The sequence below is a fragment of the Orycteropus afer genome, unplaced genomic scaffold (genome assembly GCF_000298275.1).
Source record: "Orycteropus afer afer isolate SDZICR_OR568_19922 unplaced genomic scaffold, OryAfe1.0 scaffold00064, whole genome shotgun sequence".
In the NCBI taxonomy this organism is placed as follows: Eukaryota; Metazoa; Chordata; class Mammalia; order Tubulidentata; family Orycteropodidae; genus Orycteropus; species Orycteropus afer.
This window is the reverse complement of record NW_006921651.1, coordinates 10,471,218-10,498,543: the sequence shown is the minus strand read 5'-3', so window position 1 is coordinate 10,498,543 and position 27,326 is coordinate 10,471,218. Positions and strand designations below refer to the sequence as shown.

At 44.2% G+C, this 27,326-nt stretch overlaps 2 protein-coding genes across 2 annotated transcripts in view; one reads left to right on the top strand and one right to left on the bottom strand.

Annotated features, from left to right (window-relative positions):
• Positions 1-11,777, top strand: part of LCOR (ligand dependent nuclear receptor corepressor) — a 33,650-nt gene extending 21,873 nt beyond the window's left edge. The window contains exons 3-4 of the mRNA XM_042780838.1: positions 6,638-8,492; positions 9,303-11,777. Of these exons, the coding sequence (XP_042636772.1) occupies positions 6,638-8,492; positions 9,303-11,777 (4,330 nt within the window). The remainder of the gene's footprint in view (positions 1-6,637; positions 8,493-9,302) is intronic.
• A 15,338-nt stretch (positions 11,778-27,115) lies between these two features.
• Positions 27,116-27,326, bottom strand: part of SLIT1 (slit guidance ligand 1) — a 213,079-nt gene continuing 212,868 nt past the window's right edge. The window contains exon 36 of the mRNA XM_007940050.2: positions 27,116-27,196. Within this exon, the coding sequence (XP_007938241.1) occupies positions 27,116-27,196 (81 nt within the window). The remainder of the gene's footprint in view (positions 27,197-27,326) is intronic.

The window sequence follows — 27,326 nt, the reverse complement described above, 5'->3', positions numbered from 1 at the left end:
CATGGAGTAAATCATTAAAGACAGCATTGTGAAACAACACGTAATTCTTACAGTGTACCTTTCAAAGTTTTTATGAATATTATCTTATCCTTTTACCACACCCTGAAGAATTAGTCATTAAGCTAGGGATAGAAACACAAAATGGTCAGGGTCATGCAGGCAGGCCATTTCTCACCAAGGGGATAAAACTAATCTATATAGTTAGAAATCAGTTTTCCATAGCCCTTCATCCCATGTATCAATCACTATAGTCTTCCTAAGGAGCTCTGGGGAGCTCTGGTAGCATAGTGGCTAAGACACTTGCCTGCTAACCAGACGGCTGGTGGTTCAAACCCACCAGCCACTCCTCGGAAGGAAGGTTGGGCAATCCTACTTCCGTGGTGATACTGCCTCGGAAACCCAAGGAGGGGTCGCTATGAGTCGGGGCCCACTCGACGGCACATATCAACAACAACAAGGAGCTCTGGTGGCATAGTGCCTAAGGCATTTGCTAACCAGAAGGTTGGCAGTTCAAACCCACCAGCCACTCCATGGAAGGAAGACTGGGCAGTATTTTTCCATAAAGCTTTACCACCTCGGAAACCCAAAGGGGACACTATGCATCGGAATCGCCTCAACGGCAGTGAGTTTGGTTTTACAGTCTTCCTACGCTGTAATCACAGTGTTCCCATATTTCTGATTGATAATTTACTTAACTGTTATAGAATCTTGTTGAGCAGAAGAAACATAAAGTTCTTTTAAAGTTTTTAATGATTATTCTAGTAAAGATCTTACTTAGTCATGTAGAGATAATATAATACAAATTATTATTACTGAACCAAAATGTAGTGTTTCCCCTGAGGTTAAAGGAAATGTTCCACAGGACAGAAAATCTCTCTGGTTTCCCTGCTTGCTGCCTGAGGATATTCTAAACCAATGCAAATGCTATATTGAAAAAAAAAAAAAAAAAATCGCTGTGGGGTTGGATCCGACTCATAGACTCATAGAGACCTTTCCTTGGGTTTCCAAGGTGGTGTCACTACGGAAGTAGATCGCCCAATCTTCCTTCTGAGGAGTGGCTGGTGGGTTTGAACTGCAGCCTTTTGGTTAGCAGTCAAGTGCCTTAGGCATTATGCCATATTTAGGTTCTGTTAAAGATCTAAAAGACTATCAGAAATTTGAATAGCTAAGTTCAAAGGTAAAGGCCAGTTTAAAATTTAGGTAAAACTGGCTAACACCCATTTTTTAAACATGAAAAAGAGTAATAGAATTAAATTTCAGGGAGTTGAGGGTAGTTTCAAAAATTAAATACTCAAATAATAATGAAATTAAAATTTATCCAAACTTAAGTTCTTTTGAGAAAATTTGAAAATAAGAAAAGTAAAGAAACAAGCAAAGTTTAGACACACAGTCAAAAGTAATTTTATTACTATAGTTGTAAAGTTGGCTATTATACCAGGGCCATTTAATGACACCTGATCAAAGGTTAGTATTAATGGGAAGGCTCTCATAGTCAAGTGAAGCTGCTGGTGGACTCGTGCCTGCATGTCCTGTTGCCTGTAAGACATCAGAATCTTACAAGCACCTCAGACACACAATATGTAAGGACAGATTTCATCTTGATAATGCACACTCCAACAACTCCTAACCCCCAGCTTTGGTCACTACCAGGAACTATCTCAATAAATGGTGCTTCCCAGGAAGCATCATTAATACCTCCCTTTCCCTCCCCTTACCTAGCTATCTGCACTCAAGTAGTTTGCTGCTTGGGAAGCTAAGACACCTAAGCCAATAAAAGATACAAATTATTAGATACAAATTATACAAGGCCCCATATATTTGCCAGTGAACAGTGTAGACCACCATGGCTTAGGATTTCTGGAAAGGAAGGGAGCAATCACTGCAGGTGTGGATAGTTTGAGCTGGCCAATGATGTAGCTGATAGGAGCACCCAACACCTTAGCTTGATGAACTGAACTGCCTTGTACCAGGAAACCACATGCAAATGACTCTTGTTTGTTGATATCACTTCCTCTCAAGGAAAATTGCCATTTGCTGTTTTAAATCTCTTCATCTCCTGGGCGTCCCCAACCCACTACTCTAAATGCCTCTTTAGGTTGGTGTAGTCTGTATTGGCCTGTCTGATGCTAGAGTTCTTCAGCATGTGTATGTTGTATTGCATTTTCGCAGGTTAAAGTTCTTTGGGTTCTTAGTTGTAAAGACACCACCTTTACTTACTGTGATGCTATGGGATAAGATAACTACCTACCTATGGTGGTCTGTTCTGTTCTGTCCTTGAGGACTGTTGTTGTTGTTATTTGCAGTTGAGTCGGACTCGACTCATAGCGACCCCTCCTTGGGTTTCCAAGGCTGTGTCACTACAGGAGTAGATTGCCCAACCTTCCTTCTGGGGAGTGGCTGGTGGGTTTGAACCGCTAGCTTTCTGGTTAGCAGTCAAGTGCCTTAGGTACTACGCTACCAGAGCTCCTTCCTTGAGAACTAGCTGAGCTATATTTGAACAGTCATTGTTTAAGGGGTGGTTCCATGGCCCTTGGAAAACCTTACATTAATGGAGGCTGATTAAAATATTGAAGCTCTATTAAATTATTGAAACATGGAACAGCAGCAGATCCAAATTCAAAACCATAAAGGAAGTTGGACATAATCATTGCCTAGTTTTCCTGCAGTCCCTGGGAACAAGTGTGCTACTATTAACTGAAAGGTTGGTGGTTAACAATTACCGGGAGGTGCCTTACAAGACAAGCCTGGTGATAATACTTCCAAAAACTCAGTCATTGAAAGTCCTGTGGGGTACAGTTCTACCCTGACATAGGGGGTCACCATGAATCAGAATCAACTCTACAGCAACTCATTTGATTTTTGTTTTTCGTTTAGCTTTCCCACAGATAAATCATTATTCAGTTTTTCACTGTATGTGGGCTTTACTGTGAAAGAGACTTCCTCAGTTTTCTTCAGAGTTCTCTGCCCTCTTAATAGGCACATGCCTTGATTTTATTCATCTCCAAGCATAATGCTAGTCTCAAGTACTAAAGCATGATTCCAGGATGGAATAGCATCTGGAAGATTTTCTCAAAGACTTTTGGTGATGATGTGTGCTTCTTGAAGTAGAACCATTCATCTCGTCACTTTTTTCTATGTTTAGGTAGCCCTTGCATGCTGTATAGTAAGATGCCATGATACTTCTTAACATGAATCTTCCCCAGAGACTTTAGTCAGTGTTTTTTGTGTATTGCTAAAATTCATGTAAAGTACATTATTTGATGCATTGATAAGGCAATAATATTCTATTTATTTGTAGTCATTCACCTCAGAAATATCAGCATCATTCCCAAGAACCATGAACTAAGGAAGAGACCCCTGAGCAGCCAAAGTTGTTGGAAAATCCATGTACTTTACTCATAAAACCATTCCTTAAGTCCTCATTCATTTATTTTTACTAAAGTCCCACTCTAGCACTTGGGATCTGGTTTCTTAGCTAATGAGTAGAAGTACTGTACTAATGGTGTAAGTGGGCTGCTAAAAATATCTGCTGACTATCTGGAAGCCAGTAAGACAGATTCTAATAAAACACAGAAGAACATCACTAGATTGTCGGATTTAGGCTGTTGGATTTAGGCAGTTGGATTTACTTAATGGAATGGATCCCAAAACATTAATACATTTCAGTTCGGTATAGTAAAAGTAATAGCCAAACTTCAAAAATAATGTACATGATAATGATCCTGAGTCATTAAGAAAAAAATACATTGTGTTCAGCAAACAATGCATTTTTTTAAATATCCATCTAAAATATTAAAAATTGTAAGTGGTACTTAAAGGACAAACTTATTATCTAGAAACTCAGTTTTTTAAATTGTAAGAAAGCATTAATGCACATTCTTGATCTCTGAGTTATTTTTCCTGGAAGCATGCTTGATTTGATTGGCTGACAGTAATGGTACTGGTATTTGTGCAAACTTTGCAGGTTTTCCTTTGTAGCGATCCTAAGTGGTAGCTAAGGCAGATACCCTACTAACTAAGACTTAAATTTTGTTTTGGCCAGAATCACACAACTAGTAAGTGACTGAACCACTCTGCACTGTCTCACGTACTGTCCGAACACCTGTTATGCTGCTGGTATTGCCTAATACATACCCACAAAGTACCTCCCAGAAGGGCCTTGCAACAGAGCCCTTCTTCCAACTTCTTCATGAGGTGGCCACCAACCTCCTCATGCATTGGTCTTCCCAGTCCCAGCTTGCTAAGCTGCCCCCCAGGTGCAGCACTTAGGAAGTCTGCAACTGCACAAGGAGTCTCTTGAGCTCCTGTGCATATCTCATTGAGTCCAAGAGTTGGAAATGACTTAACAGTCACTTATCCAAGGGTATTATTACTGGTGTCTTCCCTTTTCTGAAGGTAGGCGATAATATTTGCCACTTTCACACAGCAGGAGGGGCTTCTTCCTGTTGACCATTCACATACTGCCATTTTAAAACTGTTTACTGAAGTACAGTGTATGTATTATAAATGTATGTCCAGCTCAGTGAGTTTGTTCTAGTTGCTTTTGATCTTCTCTTTCATAGAGTTTGGCCCCATTGCCAGCATGTGCTTTAGAGTCCACTATAACCATTCACCTGTATAATACTTTGGTTACAATCTTCTTTTCTTATTTTATTCTCAACTCAGTTGAATATTGGCAAGTTTGAGGTAGGCATTTTCTGAGACATTTTTAGTCTTTACAATCTATAGTGTAATATAGGCCCTTTCAGATACCCATGGCACCACTGAACCAAATTCTTGCTTGTGGAAATAAAAACACAGTGTAGCTAGTCTTTTCTCTTGTAAAGTAGTTTAGGTTAAGCAGCAGATATGACTGATAAATTTTTAGCTGTTTTTTTTTTATTATTTTTATTTAGACACGTTTCAGCAACTTTAATCACCACCAAACCTTAAAAATTGTTTGAGTAACTTCTATTTTGTGCTTTGTGCTCTATGTATGTTGTAATATAACCCTCACAACAATCCTTTTAGATATTCAGTCTCAACTTCAGATGAGGAAACAGAAATTCTAAGAGATGAAGTAATTTACCTAAGGTCCTTTAGAAGTGAATGTCAGAACTAGAAGTGGAATCTAGGTCTTCATATTCCACAACCTGTGCTCTTTCCCGTATAACCACACTGCTTCAGAGGCCAGAGGCAGAGTGGCAAAGGGGGTGTAATGGAGGCTGTCTAGGGAAAGCCTTCCTATAAAGGTACCTTGCAACTGAAAGATAAAAGTCAAATATTGAAAAGAAAAAGATTTAGCTGGAAGATATTATCAAACAACATCTATTCAGCACACATTTATTAAGTTGCCCTTGGTGCTCTGCCATGTTACATGGCAAAATGTTACATATAGAGTCAGATAATGGTCTTCAGGGGAATTACATTCCAGAGAAAGAGAGAGATTGAGAAGCTGTATAAAACTACAAGAAATTGGAGCACTCCAGCTATATTGGCTTAGTAAAGCCCAGACATCCAGCTGTGAAAAGTCTTGTTTTGTAAGCAGGAACTACCTTTACCTGTCTTGAATCTAAGATCATCCTTGCCCACTATCTTTTTTGTCCAGGTTAAGCTCTAGGAGTTTGACCTGGATAATGTACAGAAATGATTGAAAAGTATTCTCTAAGTAGAATGACTTTCTGTAGAAGACTGTAAGATGTTTATTGAAGGTCTAGGCCACTGTAACAAGTGATGCTTCAGTGCAGACATAATTATGCTACATTGCATTGACAGGATTTTACAATTCAAAATGTGATTTCACATATGTATCCTCACAGCTAGGAATCAGGAATCGACTCTTCATTCCATCGTTCAGAGTCTGAAACATGAAGTTAGTGATCTTTATTCCTCCACATCCCAGAAGAGGGGTAGAGGGACTCCTACATTACTGACAGCAATATTATAAAGTCCAGTCAATAGGTCTTGTGGAAAAACCATCTTAAAACTCTATGTTCTCTAAGTACTTCTAAAGTGAGTTTTGTAATATAATATGTTTGTATTGTAGACTTCTAAACCAATGATTATTTAACAGGAATGCCCAGGCCTGATACAAAAGTATATATTAACCAACTGGAGTTAATAAATACAAAAAAAAAAAAAAGCCAAGCTCACTGCCATTGAGTTGATCCCAACTCATAGTGATCCCTCCTTGGGTTTCTGAGGCAGTATCTCTACAGAAGTAGATTATCCAGTCTTCCTCCCGAGCAGTGCCTGGTGGGTTTGAACTGCCAGCCTTCTGGTTAGCAGTCACATGCCTTAGGCTCTATGCTACCAGAGCTCCTGAGTTAATAGTGTAGCTAAAATTTATTTTGAAAAATTTTTATTTTTAATGACGTTTTTTTCTCTATAAGATAAAGATTATTTCTGAATGGCCATTTAAAAATGTGAAGGATATTGTCACCAAAAATTGAAAATATAACAAGGCTGGCTTTGCATTTCAGTTAGATGTATACTTCTTATTTGTTGACTCAAAAGTATCTGGGCACACTTAAAAGCACTTTTGGCCAGAGCACCCACTCTTTTTATGATAGGAATAACATCAGGTGAACTTCCTGATGTGAAAACAGTTCTTTGAAAAATGACCATACTAATTCCGTCTCTCTCTTTGTCTGTCTAGTGAGAACTCAACAGAAGCAATAGCAGTAGATTCTAACAATCAATCGAAGACCCCACTGGAGAAGTTTATGGTCAAATTGTGCACTCATCATCAGAAGCAGTTCATTCGTGTTCTGAACGACTTGTACACTGAAGCTCAGCCAGGCACAGAAGCCCTGCCACCTTCTGATTCCGGAGCAATGGAGGCATCCACTTGCAGTGCTGGCTGTGCCCAGCTGAGCACCAAACATAAGGAAAAGGATGCTATGTGTCTCAGTATGAAGTCTCCCACCTCTATAGATTTGTCCATAGACCCAGCAGACTCACACAGCTCTCTACACTTGACAGAACAAACCCCTATGGAACCTTCTTCTGAGACAAACTTGGTAGATGGAAGAGAGAATGCCTTGATGAATGTCCAGAAAGATTTCTCTGAACTTCCAACCACTAAACCTAATTCTAGTAGTTCAATGGATAGTTCCACTCTGGGATACCTCACTGCATCTAATTCTTCCTCATTAAACTTCCACCACCTCTCTAAAAATGTGGAGGGGCAAACCACTGGACAGGAGCAAGACATAAATGCAAAAGTATGCGAGGATGGTAAAGACCGTATGCAGAGTTCAGCATTAGTAGAAAGTCTAATTGCAGTAAAAGTGGCAGCTGAGAACAGTGAAGAGGGCAACAGCTGTATTGTTTCTGAAAGAAATTCAGTCAAAGCTTTATCAGAAGAGGCTTGGGACTCAGGGTTTGTGGGGAACTTGCCTAGAACTGCTGACAAAGAGAATGCGTTACAAAGTAGCTCAAAAACGCCTTTGCACCAGGATTTAGAGGCAAATGAACAAGATGCAAGGCCAAAGCAAGAGAACCATCTTCACTCACTAGGAAGAAATAAGGTGGGTTACCATTTATATCCCAGTGATAAGGGCCAGTATGATCATTCCAAAGATGGTTGGTTAGCCCCCAGCCCCATGCCAGCTCTGCACAAAGCATCTAACGGACATTCACGAACCAAGACGATATCAACCTCCATCAAGACTGCTCGGAAAAGTAAAAGGGCATCAGGGTTGAGGATAAACGATTACGATAACCAGTGTGATGTTGTTTATATCAGTCAACCAATAACAGAATGCCATTTTGAAAATCAAAGATCAATATTATCATCTCGGAAAACAGCCAGAAAGAGTACTCGAGGGTATTTTTTCAATGGTGATTGTTGTGAGTTGCCAACTGTTCGCACACTGGCCAGAAATTTACACTCCCAGGACAAAGCCAGCTGCTCAACACTGGTGTCAGAGGCAGTAGTTGCTCCCAAGCAGACCCTTACAGTTTCAGCCCCTAGACCTATAGTAGATGTGCAGCTTCCTAGAGAAGACAGCCCTGAAGAACCTAATCAGGAAATTATCCCCCACAAGGAAGGAGACAGAAACAGTTCATCTGAAAAAGAATCTCAACAGCCTGAGGTTTGCCCCGTGATGGATGAGCTGAATCAGAACAATATCCCCAAGTCAAAGGAAATGATAGCCTCCAGCCTGGAGTGGCCTCTCCCTGCTCACCTCCCTGAAGAGGACATGCCAGAAGACAGCACCATGGTCTCAGCTCTCACAGCAAGTAGGGTATCTTCCCCTGAGCAAGACCAACAACCACTTGAACTGCTAGATACAGAGGAGATGAGTGCTTCCCAAGGCTGTCACCTGGTTCCCCCTACTGAGAGCATTTCTGAGGGAAGCAATGAAGTTCTTTCTTCTAAAATAGTCAGTAGAGAAGAAGGTCCTCTTTGCTCAGAAAATCAAAGTCACCCAGTGGACTCGAAGCCTCTTGTGAGTCCAGGAAAGGCTGAGGAAAGTGAAAGGATCAGTTCTGAGGCCGAGACAAGTGTCAGCCCTGAGGCCGAGACAAGAGTCGGTTCTGAGGCCAAAACAAGCCTCAGTCCTGGGACCGAGACGAGCGTCGGTCCTGGGGCCGAGACCAGTGTCGGTCCTGGGGCCGAGACCAGTGTCGGTCCTGAGGCCGAGACCAGTGTTGGTCCTGAGGCCGAGACCAGTGTTGGTCCTGAGGCCAAGACGAGCGTCGGTCCTGAGGCCGAGACCAGTGTTGGTCCTGAGGCCAAAACAAGCCTCAGTCCTGGAGCCAAAGCGAGCATTAGTCCTAGGACCGAGACAAGTATCAGTCCTGAGGCCAAGAGAGGTGTCAGTCCTGAGGCTGAGACAAGCATCAATCTTGAGGCCGAGACAAGCGTCAGCCCTGAGGCCCAGACAGGTGTCAGTCCTGAGGCCCGGACAGGCGTCAGTCCTGGGCCCCAGACAGGCATCAGTCCTGAAGCCCAGGCAGGCATTGGTCCTGAAGCCCAGATAGGCATTGGTCCTGGGGTCGAGACAAGCTTCAGTCCTGGTGCCCAGACAAGTATCAGTCTTGAGGCTGAGACAAGTGTCATCCCTGGAACCGAGTCAAGCATTAGCCCTGGCTCTGAGACAAGTGTCAGTCCTTGGGCCCAGACAAGTGTCAGTCCTACGGTCGAGACAAGCTTCAGTCCTGGGGCCCAGACGAGCATCAGTCCTGAACCTGAAACAAGTGTCAGTCCTGGAACTGAGACAAGTGTCAGTTCTGGGGTCGAGACAAGTGTCAGTCCTGGAGCTGAGACAAGTGTCATTCCTGGGAGTGAGACAAACGTTGGTCCTGGGGCCAAGATTGAAGACATTCAGGACCTCAGTACTTACTCACTCTTGAGGGAAAATAGTGTTTTTACTAATGAAAACCCCAGTGAAGTTGAGGAAAGGAAGGCAACAGGTGATACAGGAAAATTAGAAGAAGGGAGTGATGTCAGACATCCTTCAAAAAAAGGTACACGTGATCAAAACATTGAATCTCCTGAAGAGAATTTGGACAAGAAGAAAAAAGGTAAAAAATTCCCCGAGGCCTCTGATAGGTGCCTGAGAAGTCAGCTTTCGGACTCTTCCTCTATTGATAGGTGCCTGAGAAGTCAGCTTTCGGACTCTTCCTCTGCTTGTCCTGAGATCAAAGTTTGTAAAAGTTATACTGCAAGACGTTCTAAAAAAGAAGGGTACCCTAGTAGGACAGCACCTGATGACTTTCTGGCGGGCAGTTTCCGTACAAAATCTCTGGAGAACACTGAAAACCCAAATGTCGATGAAAATCCCTCTGAGAGAGATGCTGAGCAGAAGGGTGACAGAGGGGGAATCATCACCAGGCAGACTTTTAAAAACATGCTGGCAAAGGAAGTCAAGGCAGAAAAACGAGAAATCGTCCTCAGCAGTGATCCCATGACAGTTGGCCAGCCCCTGCCTGGAGAGAGACTGGAAATCTGTGTTCAGTCTAAGATATGTGTGAAAAACGCTCATGTTCCCTCTGAAAGAATTCCTTGTAAGAGAGAGCCAGAACAATCCAAAGAGAAGCCAAGACATATGCCCAAACAGGACATGGAAAAGGCTGTCAGTGAGGTAGACAGTGAAAGCCCCCAGCGTGAAGAAGGTGGTAACGATGCACCATCTAGCTCACTTGAATTGTCCAGTAGTGGACATGGTGATACTGCTGAGCCACCAAAAGTGATACCAAGGCCTAAAAGAGTGACTTCTTCAACCTACAATCTAAGACACCCCCATTCGCTGGACTCCGTGGAAACTACAAGAGTGACTTTAGAAAAGGAAGGTGCCCTAGTAAACCCGATGCCGAAGGAAAATGAAGCTTCCGAGAGTGGAGAACCCTTAGAAGAGGACAATGTGGACAGAGTGTTAGACGACCAACCAAAGTTTGTAGAATGGTGTGCTGAAGAGGAGAACCAAGAGCTGATTGCCAACTTCAACGCCCAGTACATGAAAATTCAGAAGGGCTGGATCCAGTTGGAGAAAGAAGCACAGCCAACACCAAGAGCAAGGAACAAGTCGGATAAACTGAAGGAGATTTGGAAAAGCAAGAAAAGGTCACGGAAATGCAGGGGTTCATTGGAAGTTCAAAAGTTTTCGCCTGTTCAGATGCTATTTATGACGAACTGTAAATTATCTGCTGTCTGTAAATGGTTCTTAGAGACGACTGAAACCCGATCTCTGGTGATTGTGAAGAAGCTCAATACTCGTCTTCCAGGAGACACCCCCCCTGTTAAGCATCCTCTTCAGAAATACCCTCCTTCCAGCCTGTACCCAAGCTCACTCCAGGCTGAGCGCTTGAAAAAACACTTAAAGAAATTCCCTGGAGCAACTCCTGTTAGGAATAATTGGAAAACACAGAAGCTCTGGGCTAAATTTCGAGAGAATCCTGATCAAGTGGAGGCAGAGGATGGTAGTGATGTCAGCCTCGGCCCTAACTCTGAAGGCAGTGAAGAGGAAGTCAAAGAAGAGCGGAAGAGCCATCCTCCCGCAAACTGGCCTACTCCCGCCAGTACTCGGATCCTTAGAAAATATTCCAATATTCGAGGAAAGCTTAGAGCCCAGCAGCGTTTGCTCAAGAATGAGAAAATAGAAAGCCCGCTTGATGTAGCTGTGGAAAGTAAACAGAGTCGTAAGAGTGTGTGCATCAACCCTCTGATGTCCCCCAGGCTTGCCCTGCAAGTAGATGCAAATGGGTTTCCTGTCAAGCCCAAGAATACCGAGGGAGTGAAGGGACGGAAAGGGAAGCAGGTGTCTGAAAGCCTGCTGACAGCAGAAGTTCCGAATAAAAGAAAGAGAACAGAAGGCAACACTCAGGACAGGTCTCTTCCCTCCAGCAAGGACAAGGGACCCGCAGTGAAAGCCAGCAAAGAAAAGCATGTTGACGGATCCACCAAAACCCCTGCTGCCAAGAAGCCAGCTTCAAGAGACAAAATCAGCCAACTGCCCAAAAAGATCTCTCTGAAAGAAAATAAAGTGAAGATCCCTAAAAAGTCCCCTGGGAAGGGCTGCCCTCCCTCCAGGAAAGAAAAAGAGAGCACCAACAAAAGACCCACCCAGCCCACCGTCTCAGAAACACCGCCTAAAACGGCAAAGCATAAAGGGGCAGGTGAATCCTCTTCAAAGCCACAGAAGTCCATGAACAGGAAGCAGAGCAGTGGGAAGGCTCGGGCCAGATCCTCAGTGAAAAGCCCAGAGAATAGTGCTGCCCAGAGAAAGCGAAAGCTGAAGGCTAAGCTGGACTCTTTCCACAGCAAACGCAGACGGCTGGATGCCAAGTGATTTGCAGGATGGCAGCCAGAGTGAAACTATTGCCTAGAAGTAACCCTTTATTTTGCATTAACTGAATCTGCTTTTATAAGCTTACCAAGCCTTTCAAACCTGCAGCTAATGGAGAACACCACAGTTTGAGGTGTCAGCAAATCCATCTCAGATGGAGAAGGGAACTTGCAGAGTCTTTCTCTGAGGCTGAGTAAGGGAAGTTATATATTATATTCTGGTTGTTCCTTGGGTTTTGAACTTGGAACCAAGCAGTTTTAGTTTTTAAAAGTACAGTGCCTTATTTATCCTTTTTGTTTTTAAATTTACAAAAGCTAAAAAGCTGATCTATGTGATTAAAGGCTTGTATTTTATACTTGATGCACAAGCACTTGTACTGTAGCCGAGAAGACCCCCCTCATACACATCAAAGTAGCTTTTCAGCAACTACACTGCAGCATCCGTACATGAACGGATACCATTTTGCAAACCCCAGCCGTAAACTTCCCTCTCTACCTTACCTGTTTGTTTGTTTAAGTAATATTTGAAAGCTAAACCAAATCATTTTTATGATATATGGAGAATGCAGAGGGGATTTGTAGTTATTATAAAAGATTAGTATTTCTGTTACCCCCTTTTTAAAAAAAAACATATTCATTGTTGATCACTCCTTTATGATCTTTTGTCATCTGAAGACATATAAGGTCGTGTATTCTAAATTATGTGCCCTTAGGACAACAGGTATGTCACAGGTGTTAATATTTGTTTGTGATCTCTAAAAATTATTTGCATCCCCAAACTGTATTCCTGATTCTTACCATCCTCTTCAAAGTTTGACCTTGTAACAAGGTTTTCATCCTACTTGAGAAAAAAAGTCTAGGGTTTGTTTTTTCCTTTTCATCTTACAGCTAGAAATTTGAGGATTAGGATGAGAACAGCTTTTTCTAATTTTCTTTCAGAGTACTTCCATATTCAAAGAAACCCAAATAGAAAATAATAGAAAAGTTTAACAATATGTGTGTGCATGGGTTTGGGGGCACATTTGCATGTGGTTGTCACCCACAAATGTTCCCCAGTCCAAGTTTTACATTAAGATTCTTTTTTTCCCTTTGCATTGTGCCAGGGTGTTCATGGGCTAGATAATGAACAAAACCTGCAGAGCAGAGACCAGGTGGTTTACATGTGGCCCAGGGTTTCTGTGAGCATCCCATTCCTTTGGCACCAGATCCAGAAAAGAAACTAGAGTTATATGAAGGTCAGAATAATCTTGCGGTTGAAGGAAGCAGCTCCAACATGTCTTGCTGAGCCCTGTACTCAGAGCTGATGTTCCACTGTGTGCTCCGTTGTGGTGAGCACACTTGTTTAGAGTGGCTGTCCATTCTGATTTGTTGAGCATCTTACTGGTAGTAAAATGCTTTTAAGTATCATTCCTACCCACCTCCGTCAGGCTGTGTTTCATGACTCAAATGTGAGAGCTGCAGTATTTGAAACTCACGTTGCTTTCTTTCCCCAGATGAACCTGGGCTCTAACTAGGTGCCTATGACATTGCTCCATTATTTCCTGTAACACAGTGTGTTCCTGGCATGCCGACGGGGCTGCTCCACAACACAGGCTTGGTGGTTAAAGCTTCAACTAGCTTCTTTAATTTGCTCTGTCACCAAAACAGGCTTGGTGGACAGCTGCTGCCCTCTTCTTTTCATTAAAAGTTTTCCATTTGTTTAGGTTGTTTCTGATATCTTTAGCTAAATCCAGATGGACTTTTTTTTTAAGGCATTATTTTTAATGCACTTTTTGCAAATGCATTAGTTCATTCAAATCGTGATAAAATAAACCTTCTTCTACACATTTTATTAAAGGTTTAATGTAGATAGTGCAAACTTCTGATGATTGGCTAGGCCTAGAGAAGGGCATTTGATTCATGGGAAATTGGGAATTTTGTTGAATTTCATAGGTAGTAAAGCTTACTGTCTTCAGTGAAGCTCTGATTTTTTTTTTTTTTTTTTTTTTAAGTCTCCTCTCTCCCATGAACCTTTTCTTTTTCCTGTATGGTGTCTTTGACTTCAGCCATTCAGAGCTACTCTCTTAATGAAACTGCTGAGTGTGTATGTCGGCAGCGCTCTCTCAGCATTAAGTTGCACAGAAGCATTAATATGTTTTGAGTGGGTTCATTTAATCTAAAAAAAAAAAGTTTTAAAGTTTAAAAAATATATACCTTTCCATATAGTTGTCACTGGATATTGTTTTCGTGAGACTTAAACATCTGATATTTGCCGCTGTCGGGTGTTCTGGTTTCTGTGCATACATTTGAGGTGCCCTCTGGCCACACATAGACTACCTTGTAAGAGTGCTTGGTAGGGAGAGGTGTGAGGCAGTAAATGGGTGGAACTTTTCCAATTCTAGATTTCGAATTCATTCCATTACTTTTCTCACTTCTTTTTCACAATAATATAGCCTTCTCTCCCATTCTAGCCTGCATTTGAGAAAAGATGTCAATGAGTATGTATTTATTTTACATACCTAACAATGCAATGGATCACCTTTAAAATTATGCTTTATAATTGTGACTATGTTTAGATAGACTGGGTTTCTACATAATTAGGACACTTAGTTTAGAATTGCTTTTATATTTGTTGAATATCATTCTTGTTGACTCAGATCATTTTGCTAATAGAAGAAAAGAAAAGGAAAAAAAAAAAAAAAAAATCTCGAGGCCCTCCTCCGAAAGGTCCTTTCACACCTACGGCAGATGCTGGCAAACCTGTCACCAGATGCCTCCAAGCCCCAGGCTTGGTATCGATTCAAGTTCCCCCTTGTTTTCCCTCCTTTGCCAAGGCCTCCTTCTGTGGCCATCTTCACGGTACAGCTTTCCACCAGGCACCCCAGCAGCAGTCTGTCCTTCACTCCAGGTTCTAAATCAGAAGTTGAATTCTGCTCCCGGGCCTGTACCAAGTGAAGCAGCTGCCCCAATGATGGAGCAAACTTGATAGCCAGAGGACACTGGTCTCCCCTCTGAGCTTCCAGAGGGGCTGGGAGACATCTGGAAAAGCGGCCCTCTTCATGAGAGCCATTTTCTGTCACATGGGAGGACAGCCCAGAGACAGCCTCTCTGGCAGGGTCTAGGGGCTTGCCCCTTGCACTTCCTCAGACTAGTAGCAATCATGCAGCGCAGCAGGAAGGCCACAAAATTTTGTTCTGCTCTTGAAGCTTCCTACATAAGAATGTTATTTGTATCTGTTGATCAGTAATCGCTGGTCTTTTGGGTTCCTTAACTAGGCCAGTTCTGTTGTGTCTGTAATTAATTAAGATTTCCACACAAGCCTTGTCTTGGAAAAAGAAAAAATATCTTATGCTGTAGTTTCGTGCCTCATTATCCACATAATAGTATGGATAGAAGAGGTGTAGCTAATCATCCCTTTACCTCTATGGTGCTTTCTAATGGGATTTTTTATACTGAACACACTGCCCAGGTGAGTTTCTCACTGTTGAGATAGGTCATCAGTAAAAAGCATTACTTCGAGACAGTTTGAATCAAGGATTTCATTTATTCCAGTGGTCTCTCTTCTGCCATTGGATGGATTCTGTGCTGAGAGCTGAAGCTGTCACACATAAATGAGAGCATTAATGGGCAACGTTCCTACTGATTGGTGGACCTAAGAGCTACATAGGAAAAGGACAACATGCCATGTGATGCAAGCTGGCGATGCTATAGTGTCACCATCAGCAAGTCTGGTGTCCTGTCACAGCACCTGGGACTGGGCTGGCTGGGGGACTCTGGAATACCCGCAGGTGCCGGCCATCAGCCCAGGGAGGTGCACCTCCTCTTTTTTATTTCAGTCAACCAGCGCAGGCTACCCTTGGCCTACAGATATTTCAAGGGTCTGCAAACCATGGGCTGGCCACTTACTTTTGTAAATAAAATTATATTAGAACATTGTCATGCCCATTTGTTCACCAGTTGTCTGTGCTTTCACACTACAACAGCAGAGTTGGATGCCTGCATACAGTCCACAAAGCCTAGAGTGTTTACTATCTGGACTTTAAGAAAAAGCTTGCTGATCTGTGCTTGAGAAAATAATCCTGTTTCAGGGCTACATCTTCCCTAATTTATCTTCCCTTTCCTCTGCCTCTTTTCCTCTCTTTTTTCTTCTTCTTGCTTATTGCAGTTTTATTCTTTTACATTCCTTTAGTCTGGCTGCTACAAGGGAGGCATGTTATTTTGATATAGCACATCAGCTGCCCTCCCCTTACACTTGAGCTTAAGTATCCCATCTTCCTTCTTAAAATAACCCATCGCAGGACTCAACGGTGAGGCCACCTTTAGCCTGTAGAACTAGAACCCATGAACAAAACAGACACTGAGATCTAAAATGTGGCCTAGCCCTGTCCTTTCACTCATGGAGCTGACTCGGTACATTTCTTATTTGTTCCTAAAGGAAGCCAAGATTGTTTTTCTTTTGAAATTAGTTCAGTCTACCTTAGTTGGATTTGACTCCTGTGACTCACATTTAAATATGGAAGAGTCTTCATGAGGTAGAAACAAAGATCGCTAACCCATGCAGTGTGTGTTCTTACGTATTTTTGGCCAGCTTCTAGGCGAATAAAAATGTGTTGATTCTGATATTTTTTCAGTCATATACTATTATTGTTTCAAAATAATTTTATTAAAAGTCAAAAAATAAGAGACTTGAAGTACTTTAGAAAAGATTGATAAAAAATTGGAGCGTATGACCGAGAAGTCATGGATTACATCTTTAGATCAAATCCAATCAACTTCCTATCCCCAAAACTCGGGGTAAGTTTCTGTGCTAATTTTCAGTATGAAGCTGAATGTCATATCAGTAAAAAAAATTTGTCAGTGGACCCAAAGCAATGCCTTTGAGTGTTGATAAACTGGTAATTATCTTTTTTTTCCTTAGCTTATTAATTTTGTGTCTTATGGCTTGATACATATATATATACACTGAAATACTGGGATTTTTTTTTTTAAGTATTAAATTGTATCTATCTGTGTTTATCCTATTGAAAAGGCATCCTCACATCCTAACAGTCCTCTTCCCCATGCTTGCTCCCAAATCTTTTTCAGGGAAAAGAAGATAAAGGATCGTTCTTTAAAAAAAGAAAGAAAGAAAGAATTATAGAAAGACTTTTGATAGAATTCCTCCCTTGAAACCTCAGAACAGACTCTGTATTCCACCACGGGTTGATTGGTAGACTCTAGGATCCGACCTCTTTAAGATAAGCATACCCTGGCAGAAACCCACCCTCCTCTGATGCTGTCCCCACTTGGGGCTTTGCTGTGATGGACCGGGGGCCCAGGAACCACGTTGGGCACTTTACAGAGGGTGTCCTTACTCATGCTTTTGCCCTTGGAATTGGGCCAGCGCTGGTCAGTTCCTTCCATTACCTTCTCTGTCTGATCCTCCTTTTCCCAGAGTCCTGGTGGCTTTTGCTCAGTACACAGGAAAGCATCCTTTGCTCCATCCTTCAGAAGGGCAGTTGTATCATTATTGTCACTTGGCAAGCAGAGACACACAGGTTTCCTCACCTCTGTGGGTCCATTCCACTTAGCATGAAAGCCCAGAAGGCAAGCCACCAGAAAGTGTAGACAACCCATTTAAAAAAAAAAAAAAAAGGGCTGGGTGCTTATGGTTATATATATGCCAGGGGTTGGAACAATGGACTTTACCTTTTTTTTTTTTTTTTTTAAGGATATATATATTTAAAAAAAGAATATGTAACAGCGATGATATGTGGCCCAAATGGCCTAAAATACTTACTTTGTGGCCCTTCACAGAAAGTTTGCTGAGCTTTGCAGTATGCCATTCAAGATCAAATTATGTGGACAACTACACACACATTTACTTTTGCATTGCAAATTTCCTTTTAGATTTTAGGGTCTACCATTGCAAATTTCCTTCCTTTTTAGATTTTAGGGTCTCTTGTCCATATCTGTACCCAGCTGCTGTGGCCTGTTAGTCCTGAATAATGCTTGTGCTTTAAAAAAAAGGAAAGAAAAATATCCCCTTTGCTGATTGAATATTGTTGATGAATTGTAGACATGATCATGTCTACTAGATTATGTAGTTAAAACTAAGTACAGAATCTTTTAAACTAAAAGTACGGTTGTCCTCATTTTTATGGATCTGGATGAATTTGACATTCCACTACAGTATTCAACACACGTGATTTACCAACAAACCTGAGCCTAGAATAGCACCTCTCCTGGCAAGCACAGGGTGTATTTTAGCCCTTAAGCCTTCTATTTCTCTTTTGTATCTAGTTTCATCCCTTCCCAAGCTTCAGTCATTACTTGTGAGCATACTTGGCTGGTCTTAGGTCGAACCTATTGCACCTCGAATCCAGAGCACATACTCTGAGTTCTCGTAAAGACACCAGCATGTTGATGGCACATCATCAGCATACCGGCAGCTTTAGACTACAGCCAGGGCTCTCTGGCCTGGCCAAGGAAGCCTGACCCTGATGGCCTGACTCATCTCATTTTGAGGAGCCTCCCTTACATCTTGCCCTTCCTTGTCCCTTGTACTTTGCTCTTGCCACCATCCCCCTTCCAGGAGGCACATTCTCCCATCTTCCAGTGAAAACATGCATGTGGTGGTAGAAGCAATTTTCACTCCATAACTTTTTTTTTTTTTAATTTAGACATTGGGTCCAAATTTTGGTCAGTTTATCAAACCTTTTTTTTTTTCCCCCTTAACCCTAATTGTTTCCTGTGACCTCATTGTTTTGTTGCAAAAGCTGTAGTATTTGGGAGCTAGTTTGTGGAAAAGATGCTATACAAACAAGATTTACAGAAGTTTGTGTATTTATGCCACAGGTAAGAAATTTTTAGAGCCACTACAACTTAAGGTTCTTGGTTGCACCAGTGGTTTCTGCATTCTTAATAGTTCTAGGAGACTGTATTAGTGACTATTGTCTCAAATACATACATATATTTATACATACCACTGTGGGGTTTATTTTACTGTGTAAATAATGATATTTTCCTGTTCGAATGCTTCTATAGAAAGTATTTATTTTAACAAAAACAAAAAAAATTAACTATCAAAAGGGCTTTCCGAAAAACTGTTCTTTGTAACTACACATCCTCCTCAACCACCATGCTCAGCCATTGAACCCTAAACAACTCAGTGAAAGAAGAACGGTGGAACCCACACCGTATTTGGGCAGATGCAGCAGTCGCCCCAGAACAAAGTGGCACTCCCACAAAAAGTATGGCCTGGCCAGGCATGGCATCAGGACTGCCTCAGGCACCCACTTCTTGCATAAACGGGTGGTATGTTCAACTGCACACTTCAACAGCCCGGGCAGAGAAACGAGCCTTAGTTGTAGCCACAGGGAATCCAAACCCACACCTGTGGGGTATGAAGAAGCCACCGGTTGCCTAAAGAAAGCATTAAGATGTAGTCCTAGCCTCATGTTTGTGAATGATCCCTGTCCACGCTCTTCAACCATGGGGCATGTTACCTTCTGCACCTTGACAATGCTCGTGAGCACCTCAGCTCCCCTCCTCCTCCTCCTCTCTCTCTCAGCAAGCATCTGTGCAGATGTGTGCCAGTCCCAGCTGTAGCCAGTGGTTACAGAATGAGACCATCTGTTGTAAGATGTGTTCAGCTCTGTTTCTCAGGAGTCCTGGTCTGCATTTCAGAGCACCCCTAGCTGTAACGGAACCAATGCTCCATGACTGTGCTTCTCCCCTGCCCCATTCCCGGGCTCGCCTGTCTGAGTCATGATTCTCATCCTGCCCAGCTGGCTGGACAGAAAGCTGCAACTCCAGGTCTGCAGGCAGCTTTAGGACCGTGGGCACACAGGGATTTTTGTCATCCAATTGAACCATAATTGGCATGTTTCCTTATGGCCTCCCTTTTTCTCTTCTAAACAAATGAGGAGGACACTTGAACAGTAAGGCTGGAGAATGTTTTTTTCTAGATACTATTTGTAAGCAAATCTGATTGTAAGGTGAAATGTGAATGGATAACGAGGTGCCAGGGAATTTAGCACTGAACTAGACGGTCAAAACTTTTTTAAACTTTGCAGGAAGAAATAAATTTTGCTCTCATCTAAATGTTCACAAGAAGTAATGTTGTAAATAGTTTTTAAAAATATTTATTCCATGTGCTGTGTACAGATCCATGTTCTGAGTGGTGTCGGTCTGCATTGTAGGACTGTAGATTGGTGTTTTGAGCAGTGGACTTGATTTTCATAACGCAGTTCACACATGACAGAGAACAAAAACCAGCAGGCTGAGAGCTGTTTGGGGTATTTGATCTGTAATGTTACATCACATCCAAGCTTTAACTGCCCCTTTTCTCATCGGGTTGTGTTATATATTATATATATATATACGTTTGTATGATAAACTGGTCAGTGGTCAGTACCCAGATCTGCAGAGCAGATTTCCAGGTGTTCTTTCTGATGTGTGGCCCACAAGCAATAAGATGCTAGGTAATAACATTTATTCCGGGGTCCCAGTGGCCCTTGTCTCAGAGGATGGGGTGGGGGTGGAACAGCTCTTGCTGACCTGTTGCCTTTGCCGAGAGGTTGCTGTACTTGAATTTGTGCTTACGTTTGTCTACAATCTCCTTCACGCCATAAAACTGTAGCAGTGGATGAGAGATCTGCAGCACCAGACATCCAAAATTGGGCAGACCCTTGGGGGAAAAGGAGCGTTTTCCATGAATGTACAGGATTTCCAGAATCTAAAGCGAAACGTAGTTATCTATGGAGTAAGTTTAGGAAGTTTCTACGTTAAAAATTGAAATGGCCAATTAAATATCCTTAGACTATATGCAGCCTACCTTTAAAAGCTGTCCCATGTCCTGTGAACTGCTCTGTGCCTGGACCTGAGGCCTAAAGCCTCCCTCCTGCTGGGGAGAAACCGCTTAGGTCAGGATCTAGCGCAGTCACTCTTTCTTCAGGCCTCCTGGTGTGTCCAGTTCAACAGATTTCTAAGCAGTTTAGCAGCCTCTCCTTGTGACCGTCCTAAACTTTGTGAAAAATAAATACCCCACACCCAGATAACCATTAATAGAAGTAATGTAATTTTTTAGGCTTTGGGAATATGTCTTCTCTTTTGTATTTATGATGGTGTTTGAAATTTTTCACTAGTGTTTTTTAGATTGAAGTGGATGCATTAGAATAAAACTTTCCTTTGCTGAGCCTGAAAGCAAGCAAGAGGAAGGAAATTGACCTATATTGTGTCTTTGGGGAGGTGACTACTTCTGGGAGTGGGGGGAGGGGTGGGGGTGGGGGGAATGGGTGGGAGGGAGCATTATAGATTACAGGGGGGTGAAATAGAGTTATGGCCTGAGGCTCTCCAAGTCTTACTACCTTGTAATAAATACCCCTCCCCATTAGTCTCACTTAATCTCAATAGAAGCCTGCTGTTTACCCTCAGGGAACAAGTAGTTTTCAAAATTGAGCTCCTCCAAGGCCACTGGCCAACGCTCTTGTGCTGGCACTGGCCGTGTTTGTGAACTCATGGCATTATTTTCCCATATGCATTATGATATTAAGAAATTCAACCCCAACCTGTATGAAAAGCACAGCCCAGGGTCCTAATTTAGGCTACAGTGAATGCCTTTGAGGGGCCAGGGGTCATAGGAGGCCCATGCAATTTAACTGAAGCTCAGGTGCCGTGTGGGATTTTTTTATTCGTTTTAGGCCGTGACCCTTCGGAATGAGGTTAGGGTGGGGCTGCTGGTCCTGCTGTGGATTCAGGGAGCTCTAAGATGAATCTCTAGTTCCTTTAATGGTCTTTCTGGTTCCTCCCAGTGTTGTCATTGCTGAGGTCAATCTCGTAGCTGTTGAGATGTGCTCTTTTTGCTGTCTTGTGAGTCGTAGCCAGTGATCCAGATGCCCATCCTGGTACCAAGTGTGTGCTCCTTACCTGTGTGCAGGCGGTCTCTCCAAAACAGTGAAATGAGGAATTCTGCAAATTGCTGACCCACAACATCTGCACATGTCTCTTGGGCCTGGATTTCCACTATGTTAGTGAGTGTAGGAAAATACTGTGTCTTTAAATGGATGAAAATTCAATGTATGCTGTGAATTTGTTGGTTTGAAACATTGAAAAATTTTCATTAGACAATGTTTACATACCTCACCTGAAGAACCTTTGAGAGTGTATATATGAATTTTAAAAATATATTAAGTTGCTTTAAAACAATATGTATAGCTATAAAAGTTGGAGTTATTTTAACTTTGAATATGTACCAAGTCTCTTAAATATTGAAATCTTGTGGATTTTTTGTGCTTCTATGTTTTACTTTCCTCTTAGGCCGTATAGGAGACTGTGTTCTTGTTGCTGGTAAAGGGCCCCTCACTGAAACCCAAGCTTGGAAGGACTTCCTTTGTTGTTTCAGTTTCTTGTTTGATTTTGAGGGATGGCTGGAGGATGCGTGGGAGGGTTTATCTAACATTGGCATCTATTCCATGAGCTTTTCCAAGGCGCTTATTTTATTGCAACGTATTAAACTTCTTTGATATTAAAGTGTGTCTGTGTAATCACTGGAGCGGGTACAGAGCGCAGTGAAGCCCAGCATTCGACTCACAGCTTACAGCAAAGTTGGTAAACTGCAAGGAGGAACCAAGAAACAGTACTACTTAATCCTCCTGTCAGAACCAATGGTACTTGGGATTTAAGGAAGCATTATTGTTTACTGAATCTTTGGCCACTTTGTGATTTATACCTGACTTAAGGAAAAGGAAAACACAATGGATGACTCCTTGCGAATTCCAGGACAAGGTTGGCAAGATGCCAGTGTTTCATCCTGAGGAGCAAGGGGCAATTGAGTTCAAGCTCTTGACTTCAGGCAGGGGCCGCCGCAGCTCTCCATAGCTCATGTTCAAGTATGACAGGAAGCTGAGAAAAAGTCCTACATTTGCTAACCTCATGACCTGTTCCATTATTTTATTTCACCAGCATAGCTTGAGGTGGGTCTATTTAAGGACAGAAAGGGCCAGTGATTTAATTAACAAGTTCATCTGATAGTGGCCAACATCTGGTGAAAATAACCCAACAGTTAGCAAAGCCAGCTCACCCCTTCTTAATTTAACTTTGGAAAATTATCTTGTTCCAGAGTAGACGTTTCGATTGTTAAGATAGACCTTTTTCCTCCAGTATTCATTGTGTGGTAGCATAACTAGAATACTGCCCCAAAGTGACCCACTGGAAGCAGAAGCATCTCCAGAACTAACTCCGAGGGCTTAGGTATAGGGGTGCGTCATCCCAAAACCTGGGAGAATTTGGCACTTCACGTACTCAGACTGGGCAGCCTTTTGGCAGACTGCTTGGCACTCCTGCAACCTCCACCTTCAGCCGAGCCCCCCTGTGCCCGTGGCCTCAGACAGGGGACTTCTGACAGCAGTCTCTGCCCCTTATTTTACTTGAACTCAGTGGTTGCAAACTGGTGGCTCGCACATGTGCTTAGCCCAATATTTTTTGTTTTGTTTTTTAAAATATTTGGAAACTATAAGCTTTTACATAAAAATTCAGATTTTTGGCTTCTCTTTAAAAAAAAAAAAATCTAACAAAACTAGTGCATGGTAAGAATCACCTAGAGCTCGGAAGAATGGGAGATGTCCCCTTCAGGTCACGACAGTCCCAAACTGCTGATTGCTGTTTGCTGTTGTTTTTCCTTCCAGTACGAAATGCCTCTGTGCCTGTGGCTTTGTCAGCAGTGGCAGTACAGGTGATGGATCAGAGGGCATGTCCCACCTGACTGACTCCAGACACTGGTATTTACAACCATCTTTAGCCCATGTTCTTTTCCATGCTCTTCCGTTCATTACATTTCCTCCCCCATCTCTCATTGCTTTGAAGGCTCAGCAGTTGCTATCGCTAAGGCGTGGCTTGCGTGACCTTCACCATTGCCCAGTTTTCTATTAAGAAATCAGGCCACGGGCCTGGCATCAGGACGGCCAGCCAGGTCCCCTTTGTGGCAGGGATCTTGCCCAGAATGCATGCCAGGGCTTGGCCTCACCTGGACACTCAGCATATGTACGAAACCGTATGCCATCTTCTAATCTGTGAGATGGGAGTAGAACAACTACAGAATGAGATATGCACCCTTTATCCACTGATCCTAAAAATTCCGGGTTAAAAAAGCGGGTTAATCTTAACAGGGCTGGGGCTGTCTGAGAAGCCACACTGTTGCCCTGATGCTCAGAAACCCTCAGGGCCAGATGAAATATGAGTGTGGGTCTGTACACAGATTTAAAAAATGTAGATGGAACACAAACGCTTTAAAGGAGAGGAGGATGAGTAGCCTCTTGGGATCCCCGTGTTACGTGCTGGGCTCTGCCCTCACATTGACTGATCCCAAGGGAGCCACAAGCCGAGCCTCCCCAGACCTCCCCATCCTTCTTCAGGAGGACCGGTGAGTTGTAGGGTCACGTCCCCTATGGCTGCATCTTGGTGCCATCACTGGGTGGTGGCTGGGTCTGTGATTCCACACAGAAAGCCCTGTGCCCTGGGAGAGTGGATGCCAGCAGCACGGGGCTCAGTTGAAAAAATAGAAATCAACAAGGCAGAATCGGAGTGATTCAATCAATGTCATGTTCATGTGTAAGACAACAGACAATATCCAACATGTGCTAAAACAATACTGCATCTAGGGAAGGGACAGGTGTGGCTCCCTCAAGGGCCTGTGCTAAACCAGTTTCTTTGAAAGAGTCGATTAACAAGACTACAGAAACCCCAACACAAAACGTCACAATCACATAGCATCTGACAATCAAAACAACACACTGGATCTTGACCTTTAACATATAAAAATACTATAACAAAATGAAATACAAATATATATTAGAATCTGTTAAGTATTCTGTATAAAGAGATACTTTCGCGGTTAGGCTAACAGCAGGCAAAGAGAAGAGGAAGTCCAGCCTTTTCCAGTTCCCAACACCTTCCCCCCTGGGGTCCGGGCCTGGGGTGCTGCCAAAGCACCAGCTCCAGGGGGCCTTCTCCACTTGTGTCTCTCCAGTGCGTGTCTAATGGAAACGGCCTATGGCGACAGGGAGCAAACTGCAGGTCTTCACCAAAGGGGCTGTGAGATGGGGAGCTGCTTTCCCAGAGGCGTGGTTTCCTGGCAGCCCTCTTCCTGACTGCCAACAAGCCAGGAGCCACAGGCGACAGGAGTGATGGTACAGTCCCTTAGCAGCTTGCAGGTTGGTGGCTAAGTTGGGGGAAAAGCTGGTCCTGGACACAGGCTCGCTGGGCCCCTGGTGGTGGCTCCCGATCCTCTGACTCACCTGAGGACCAGTGAGTGTGGAGCGGAACTGGGGCATAGGAGCGCCGGGCTGGGGGCTGGGGCGGCATCAAGCTCATATGCACGTTCCCTGGGAACAAACACGCCTTCCTCTGATCTTCCAATCCCATTGCGCTGGCTGACAGGACGTGGGAAGGACTCTTGGCAGCCATCACCTGTCTGCAGGTGCCCTTTCCACTTTATGCAGCCTGAAGAAGGTGCGGCCTCCTGACAGTACTGCTCAGGCCCCTGGGGAAGTTCTCCAGGGCAGTGGGGAATGGTAGTGGCCAGGGGAAGGTCCATTTCTCAGGGTTGGTGGGTCCCAGACCACCTTTCCTTCAGGAAAGGGGCACTGGAGTTTTCTGCCCTATCCAGCTCAGTGCTAGGTGATTTCCAGGGTCCCCCAGTGGCCCCAAGAATCTGAGACGGGGGCCCCAGGCTGCTATCCACAGGCTAAATACACCAGGCCACAGGAAGAGGTGGGAAACTGTGGCCTTGCTCAGAGTTACAATAGAACCTGGCCCCTTGATGAGGGCAAACGCAGCCAGGAGGACTTCCCTCAGCTGAGCAAGGCAGGGTCCTGTGCCCGACAGGGCTTTCAGGACTCGTACTCACTGGCCCTGGGTCCAGTGTCATGGAGCATGCCAGGCTCCATACCTTGCCCCTTCTATCAGCACCCAGGGCTCCCTTCACAGCCCATATTGCTGGGGACACGGGCACAGCGCCACTGTGACCCCCAACACACTCCCCCAACCCTGGCTTCAGTTTGCAGACAGAGGAAGCCAGGAAAGGGACAAGACCACCCCCCTTACTACCAGGATTCCCCCAGGGCACACCATCAAAGGAAAACATTGGGGAAGAAGAGTGAATTCTTTCTCCCCTCACTATTTAGCTCCAAAATCATCTTTTTTCCTTTCCATTCTTCAGGGAAGAGAGGCATTTGTAGTCAGATGCTGGAGTATCCAGCACCCCTTCTTCAAAACACTCCTGAATTGCAAACGCCTGGGGTGAGCCTGGCCATGGCTGGTCAGAGCCCCTGCTTCCTCCACTCTCTTCCCAGCCATTCTGGTGCCTCCTGTGCCCTCTGATCCATTCACATCTGTCCACAGGGGCAGGACACCCACAGGACCCAGTCCCCGGTTAGGCACATAAATACTTGTCGATGTGATCAGTGGTTCATTCTTCTCCACGCTCCCTCCTGGAACCACAGTGGATGGGTCTACATAGTCATCCCAGCTCCCCCTTGTTATAGCTGAGGAAGCAGGGCTGGGGTGGGGAGAGAAGTTTGCCCAAAGTGATAGCGCCAGTGGAGGGGGAACTAGGGGCCAGGTTCCAGCTGCCTGGATTGCTGCTCCTTCCACCGCTCCTTGTTGATCTCACTGTGTTGGGACCTGAAGACAGCCCCCACACACGCCCTGGGGAGGAGACCCCTCCCTGGTCAAACAGCCCAACCCAGGCCCCTAGCACCCTGTCCCCCTGCCAACGGGACAGCAGCTAGTGGTGGGCTGGGGAAGCCCAGGGCCAGGGCTGCTTCTCCGTGGCTGGTGTCTGGAGGCTGGTGATGTTTATTCACCTAGAACCAAGATCTCCCCTGCCCTCTTCGGTGGGGCCCCAGCTCCCCCAAGCAATCCCAGTGGCTGTTGGCTCCATATGAGCCTCATCAAAGCTGCAATGATCATCACATAACTTTAGGATTTAGAGGCCTGGTCCTAAGAACCACCTCCCCAGCCTCATTCCTAAGTAGTGGCTGCAGCACTGTCAGTTATCAGGGGGCAAGGGGAAATCCGTCCTGACCAGCAGGAGAAGCCCTTCCTAGCCATTGCCTGGCCCACTGGCAGCCGCAGCAGGAGCCCAGAGGCAAGCTGGTTGCCCAGGGCAGGCTGAGAGTAGTACTTCAAGGTTATTCGCAGAGGGACAGGGACCCAGCTTCAGAGGGTCACTATGGGCCGCTGAGCAAAGGGAAAGGACTAGGGTGTGGAGGGGCCAGTTCCCGTCTCCAGACCCAGGTAGCAGACAAGGAGCGGGTGTCACCATTCTGCACTTCTTGGCCTGACCTCACGCACACATTCATTCAACAAATATTTATTAAGCGCCTATTTGTGCAAGGCACTTCCGGAGAAGGCAGTCCGCAGCTGGGCCGCGCCCACCCCCTCTGCCCCCAGCAGCGGCACCATCTGCTTTAGAAAGGCCGCGCCGGACCCTGGCGGGCGGCCCCACCCCTCCCGGGAGGGCCGCGGCGATGCCGCCAGCCAGGCTCCCAGGGCGCCCGCGCTGCCCCGGTGATGGCCCGCACCCCAGCCCAGC